Here is a 7,277-nt window from a genome sequence, read left to right as displayed (position 1 = left end):
ATCTCTCTTTCCTTTTGTTCGGCAACGGTAGCGTTGACGAGCGTGGCAGAGTAGGGACGGCCTTGAATGGGCCGCCTCTCCTCCTCCTCCCTTTCCTCCTCGGCCACTCCCACACCCACGTGTACCCCACCCGACTCCACCCTCTTATCGGTGAGCGGTTCCCATGGCAACTGTCGCACTGCCTGCCTAGCAACAGACTCTGCCTCCTGTCGAATGGCAGAGGGGCAGGGGAGCGGGGTAAGGGGGCAGAAGGGGTGAGGAGGCTCAGGACTGTGCGGTGGCAACCCTACAGCTATTAAGACAACCCTACAGCTATTAATTGCTTGACACCCCAGGAATGCCTAATTTGCACAGAGGCCGGGGTATCCCTTAAATGGAAAAGCTAACAGATTTGTAGTATCTTAAGAGCACTGATCCAATGTCTTTGATGAACACTCATTTTGGAATGAGGCTGCTTCAGACCCCATGGGGTTTCATATTCTTCCACAGAAACACAAGAGTATTCATTCACCCAGTTTCGGACTTTGTCTTAAAATCTGTTCTTTTGATGGGAAGACAGAAATGGTAAGGCATGCTGCGATCTGAATGGTTGTGGAAATATAGTGGCGTGCTGTGACATTCACATTTGTTCTTTATTTTAAACTTTTTTGATTAATGGTGTTTCATTAGAGCAAAAGTCAGCAAAAACACGTAAATGTCCTTTGCGGTTTTACAACAAAATGATGACTCCCATTTTTCATTTCCTCTAAAGGTAAAGGAGAGGTTCCCAGGTATTTACCTGATATAAATTTATAGTTAAAACTGCATGAACATCCATGAATGTTTACCCGGAAAAATATTAAGATGTAATTATTTTCAGTACTGTTTATAAATAAAAGAGTCAAAACCTCGCATTAGTGGAGGTTTCACTGAGCTGGTGAAAAATTTCAGAAACTGTCTTTATATATACACGTATGTTCATAAACTAATGACGTATGTTCACAAAATGGCGCTAAAATGTATGATAAAACCTAATCTCTGAATTATATCATTTTGCCATTATATCAATAAACTACGCAGAAGTTAAATAGATGCTTATTTGCTGCCCTCTTGAGGATAGCGATAATATTGCAGAATCATAAGGTCAGAACATGTTCCATGGGTATATTTGGTATGTTAAGGTCTTTTCATAACATTATCAGCTTTTATTGATGTATGTATAGGGATTCTCATTGTTTACATATGTACAAAGATATGACTATGTAAAGAATGTAATACATTTATGTAAGGAATTTATGTTTTTATTTAGTTACATACTGCTAATCACCTCTGGCTACTGTTTTTCAGTTTCTGTATTATATATGGTTGGTTTGGTTTTGTTGTAGAGTGTGCCGTCCTGCTTTCCTTTTACATACATAATCAACATAACCAGCTTTTACCATAGACCAACAAATTATTTATTTCAACAGATTCTTTATTCCAAATCCATAACTGTAAATAGAAACTTGTGATTATAAATTGCCATATATAGAGTACCCACCTCAGAATTCCTGAGGATAGAATCTTTCTATTAAAAAAACTATGCTGCACACAGTGATTGTAGGACATAAGAAAGCCATACAAATGTCAGCAAATGCAAGCCATCTTATTTAGTCTTATTAGTCTCATTCAATTGCCTTTGGCTCAGCAAACCATAAAATTTTGCCATAACATCACTCGTGGACCAGCCTCAAACCTGTCTAGGCCTTACCATCCATTTACCAGAAACTGCCAGGAATAACTGTAATTGCTGTTCTTCTCCTGTGGTTTCCAGAAGGCTGTGTGATTTGGATTACGGGCAGTTGGAGAGCCAGCCCTGCAGTCCTGCTCATTTCTCCTCCTGTTAAGTGGGGGCCAGGCACAGGTGGAGCTCGCTCTCACCACCAGTGGCATACCTTTGCCAAGCCCTCCATGCCAGACAGGCTAGAGAACTGGAGCTCTGAGGAGCAGACACAGAGGAAGAAAGGGATTGAGAGAGAGAAAGGGAAAGAGAGAGCACATACACAGGGAGAGAGAAAAATAGGAGTATTTTTGTTTTTACATTCATACTAGTAGTCTAATTCAAATAGCATTAAGACATATTATCTATTTAACATTTTTTTAATATGGTACATATTGAATATTCAGTTACATATATCCCATTACTCTCCACTTTTCACTATGCAGTGGTGGCTCAGTGGTTAAGGTGCTTGACTAGTACTCAGGTTTCCAGTTCAAGCCCCACTGCTTCAAATTTGCCAATGTTGGGCCCTTTAGCAAGGCCATGAACCCTCATTTGCTCAATGTACTGAGACATTACTGTAAGTTGCTTTGGATAAACGTGTCACATAAATGCTGTATATACATTCCCCTATTCTGATATCACACTACAGTGTAAATATACTTTATGCAATAATATGAGTAAAATGAATTCTAATTTGACCTACACCTAATCTGATGTGTTGGAAAATATAACACAAAGCAAAAGTATGTTGTCAAATATTTATTCACATATATAAAAATGTGTACACACAATATACAAACTGAGACATATACAAGGCATCACAAGTTTTACCACAAAAATACAAATTACAGTGTTTTTCTTGTATGCTGCGTCTTTATCTCACATGGCAATAACAGGCTGCTATGGAGAAAAACAAGCTCATTATTTCAGTGATGATGTGTCGAGCTATGGTATTGTGAAGTTGTGCAAACACATACATTCCAACCACAATTAATTTGTTGAGTCTTGCCATACACATCAAATGATGTAAACACATATAATAAAACTCTCTGGTTTTTGCTCGGCCTGTTATTTGTGAGCTTGAAGGAGACATTTTTTTAAATTGGCCATTTAGCGTACAGCACAATGCTGTTTCTCTCAGTCAAATCCGCACAGCAGGTGTCTAGCTACGTTGTCAGGCAGCAGCGGAACATTTACATGTAAACACAATCATCATCACCACCTAAGCACTATCTGACCCATAAATCTTGTTATTTACTGGTAGAGATGGCATGCAGCAGAGGAATAGTGTGTTGAAAATAGATTTTAAAATTCGGTTGGTTTGGATGCATAATGGCCAGAAGTAGTGCCCTCCTGTCCTAATGAAACCTCTGGCTTCAGTGACAGACTAAGAGCAACTTCTGGGTTCAGTCACAGTGTCTGCCTCCCTAGCCAGGCAGGCTGTATGGCCACATGGTCTTTGATAAACCTTTTATGTTACCTGTCTTTACTGGGGCTTGTGGTAAAGGAAGCACAACCATCCTGGGGTGAAGGACTGCAGTGCATGTGCTATTACAGCAGCATTTAGCTCACTGTTTGACAGGCTTTGGAGCCATTGAGCCTGGTCTACGTTGCTGGGCTGGTCTGATTTTCAAGTCCAGTATGCAGAGGTAGTGGCATCCATCCTGTGCCTCCTCCTAATCCCACCTCCACTCCCTCTCTGCCTGGTATGGAGCTAGAAAAACAGAGTGACTATGAAAGCAGAGTGACAGAGCCGCGGTAGCACACATGTATTTGCTGGATTACCACTGGAGCTGCAGAGGTGTCCTTTTACACAAAACTGAACTTCAAACATGCCTTTTGGTGCAGAATTAAAAGATTTTGGCTGTTCCTTCAGTCACTGTGCTCCCAGTACTGCAACTGCTTGGACAGGTTTGGCTCTGATCAGACTGAGCTTCCCTTGTTGAGCATGACCTGGAGTTCTGAGCTCTCCAAAACTTTCTTAGGTACATTTCAGTTTATTTTGGAGAGCTGCTCAGAGAAGAGCTTCTTGAGCTGGGCCACCTCCTCACTGAGTGAGCTGAGCTGGGATTTGAGAATGCTGTTCTCTGTGTGGTAGCTTGCGTCACTGGGGGTCACGAGCAGCTGACCTCCACCATAACTGCCAGCCAGGTTGCAATGATGATGCACAGGCATCCTTCGTGCATCGTCTCCTTCCTGCTGCATCCAGTGTCTAGCCCCTTCGCCTGTGCCTAAGGATACATGGTTCCGGGGGCCCTCCCGTACTCCCAGGGGCTGCCCTGGGCTCCGCCTGCCACTGGGGTTCTCTGCATCACTGCTGCCTGGACACTTGAAGCGCAGCTTGTGCGGGAGGCTCCTCACGCCTTCCACAGACTCCCCTCGGCTGTGTGCCACAGAGATGGGCCCCACCAATCCTAGTGGCCCGAGGGCATCAGGCCCTGGAGAGGGGTGTCCCTCATAAACCAGCTCGTCAGCCTGACTCGGAGACAGCTTGCCATGTTCACTCAGCCGATCCTCAAAGAACACAGGGCTTCCCACACTGGAGCTTCCTGGTGTGGAGAAGCCCGAGTCCTCTGACGTGCTGCCGGCATCCCTGATTCCCTGCCCTGCATGGGGCATAGCCTGGGCAGAGCTCAGGTGCTGTGGCATAGGGCCAACGGTGCGAAGACCGTCATCACGCGGCAGGTAGTAATGCGAGCTTGTGGCCGCTGCTAGTGGCAGGATGGGCGTGTTCGATGGGTCCTTGACCAGGCCAAAGCGGAACTTGAGCGCCAGCAGCTCAGCCCGCAGCCGGGCGTTCTCCTCCAGCAGGTTCAGCATGCGGTTCTCCAGCACCATGTCATTAACACGGCGCTTCTCACGCGAACGTTTCGCTGCCTCGTTGTTCTTCTTGCGCTTGTCCCAGTAGCCCTCGTCCTTTTTCTCCTGGGGAATGAACTCACGCTTGCGCCGCAGCGTACTGGCACTCAAGGCCACCTCCTTGTGCTTCAGCGTTGATGGATGGCCCAGCAACGAGCGCGCCAGCAGGTTGCTCGATGTCAGGATGGAGGCCGCCTCTTCCGTGAAGGACATGGCACTGCCTGAGGACTCAACGTCCAGTCCCAGTGCGCCTGTGGCTATAGTGGGGTCCATAGCTGGCAGGACTACAGAACTTTGTTCATGAGATCCCTCTTCAAACATCTTGCTTTTCAACATCTGTGTCTCACTATATGTTTGGTCCTGTTGGAAAATACTGGTCAGCGTCAAGCTTGTTGGAATTACAACAGCCCCACCTGCTGGTAAAGAGAAAAAAACTTGAGTCGTTACGTAAGATCCGTCACAACACAATGTTACGCAACTCCAGTACATCTTTCCAGTAAAGCAGAGAACATTTATGTACACAGCGTAACAGACCTATCTAAAAGACAATTTATGGTTAATTATGGTTGAAAGAAAATATTAGCCACTTTCACACTGTTTCATTTCTTAAGTATTTCAGGCTTATCTTTTAAATTATTTGGATAATTGTTTTCTTTAATAATTATTTGTTTGACAGATATTTACGATTCAGTGTGGACTCAGTAATCCAACCTAAATATCGTGTGCTCAGGTCGAATGCATGACGTTAATCCTGTCTGGATCATAAATGTTTCCTCAGAGGACTCTACAGATGACCTAGTTAAGTCCGAACATTTATGTGAATCTGATCGATTCATATTTTCTGACCTAATGAATGGATTTATTCAAGGTATGTTCGTTAGTACGCAATATTAACAAATAAAGGCGCTCCTCTTAAATATACACACTGAAGATGCACAACCAGTTTAAATTAACCGATGTAATGGGTTATTCATTCAAATGTACATACGTTTACTTATTTATTTATAGCCAAAATAGTTCATTTTCCATTATTAGCGTTGTAACTTTGGGCTGAACCTTGGGTGCTAAAATCCTCAGTAAAAAGAAAATGCTTTATATTGTCCTTGTTAAGACGCCTTTTAGCATTCTTAAACAAGGACCACTCACTGCGGAATCCTATCTCGGCGTCAGACGATCGCATTGCTCTACAAAAATAATCGCCTATACTTGCATACTGTTTTAACCTGTTAACTGGAACGGCTGCTTACGGTATAACACACCGAAAACGCTGCGCTCCTTGGTGGGATCACTTTATTTCCGTCATCCACGAGACAACAATACTCTCTGCTACGAGTAGCGAACAAGTGATAAAAGTGTAAATAAAAAATCTATTTAAGACATTTTGCGTATAGGGTATGCAATATACGTACAAGTTTTCAAAGAGCCAAAAGAAATCTACTAAAACTTTTTTGCGAAACCTAAATATGAAAAACAACATCAAATCCTGAGTATTCGGAATGTGTATGCGCCGTTACCGTTAAAATGATCGCGTAATTCCTATCCAAATGCTTCGGGGTAAAGTCTGTCTCAGTCAAATAAAACAGTTTGCGCTCGGTAAAGGCTGCTGTAGCAGTGCAGCTTATCTTCAGATTTACGATAAATATGTTTCCCGAGCTAAACTGTCATGAATAATATCTGCTGAACCGTCACCTTTCATCGTTCGTCTCTGCTCCACTTCAAATGCCGCAACCCCTATTTGTACGGTCCCCGGTGGAGTTCAGACGAGGACGCCCGCTAACCCCGTCTGAACCACATGGCTCCATTTGAGAGCCGTTGATAGAGCCGCCTACCTCAGTACTTAGGACCCTCCCCGTCAGTTTGTTGCTCACCGCTGAGATCGTTTTCTCTAGCTCACAACATTCTTTTCGAAAGCATTAAGTAATATTGCTCAATCGGCCCTCCCTTCTTCCTGTTCGCGTCCTCATAAGGCACGACTATCCTCAATAGGTTCGAGAACTATTTTTAGAAACCTGTTTCACAGATCCGGTGACGCGAACTACTTCTCATTTGTAATGTATGTTACCCAGTGATACTGCATAGTTAAAAATTATTCAGACGTACTAAATATGAATACTAAACTTTAAACTCACCAGACCTATTTAAAGGATAAATATAACTAAATAATTATTTTTAAAAAAAGAGCTTCACTTATAACTCTTATGTCTACATGGGGGAGCAATGCATCTGCTCTGTTCAGTGATGTCCGCACTGATGCTGCTGCTGCTGCTATCAGTATTGTAATTTTGCAGAAAACGTACCAGTTCTGCGGTGGGCAGTGACAGCTCTCCGTGGGTTAGGGTTATTGCTTTGATTGCTTTGTGTCCTCCCTCTCAAAGCTCCACCAAATACATTTTTCTCAGAAGATTTATTTTAAATAATGTCTTGTGACCCTAAATGGCCACCCTGTGTTTCCATGCCAGCTAATGCACCTGCTTTCTCAGACTATGATTGTTTGATAATATTTTAGACCCCCATGGTCAGGCATACATGGTTGCAGTTATTGTTATGTCCTATCACTTTCTGTTTCAGGGTAAGCAGTCTGACCATGGCTTACCCTGTTTGGGAGTTTTTGCACTGTACTTTGAAAATTGTGACATAGTACTTCCATTACCTGTCCATTATTTTGTGAACAGAAAAT

The 7,277-nt window shown here is 43.3% G+C and overlaps 1 protein-coding gene across 5 annotated transcripts; it reads right to left on the bottom strand.

The window, feature by feature from the left end:
• Positions 1-2,485: 2,485 nt before the first annotated feature.
• Positions 2,486-6,496, bottom strand: nfil3-6 (nuclear factor, interleukin 3 regulated, member 6). Of its 5 annotated transcripts, none has more exons than XM_027006632.2 (2): positions 6,430-6,496; positions 2,486-5,016 (listed from the first exon to the last, which is right to left on the bottom strand). In XM_027006632.2, the coding sequence occupies exon 2, from the start codon at positions 4,934-4,936 to the stop codon at positions 3,734-3,736; it is 1,203 nt and encodes a 400-aa protein (XP_026862433.2). In that variant the 5' UTR covers positions 4,937-5,016; positions 6,430-6,496; the 3' UTR covers positions 2,486-3,733. The 5 variants fall into 5 exon arrangements, with proteins under 5 accessions (XP_026862433.2, XP_026862428.2, XP_026862430.2 ...); XM_027006627.2 differs by lacking the exon at positions 6,430-6,496 and adding an exon at positions 6,290-6,416; XM_027006629.2 differs by lacking the exon at positions 6,430-6,496 and adding an exon at positions 6,290-6,416 and having other exon boundaries at positions 2,486-5,013.
• Between the last annotated feature and the right edge of the window lie 781 nt (positions 6,497-7,277).

The sequence above is a fragment of the Electrophorus electricus genome, chromosome 1 (genome assembly GCF_013358815.1).
Source record: "Electrophorus electricus isolate fEleEle1 chromosome 1, fEleEle1.pri, whole genome shotgun sequence".
NCBI lineage: Eukaryota > Metazoa > Chordata > Actinopteri > Gymnotiformes > Gymnotidae > Electrophorus > Electrophorus electricus.
This window is presented reverse-complemented; position numbering and strand designations above follow the sequence as displayed.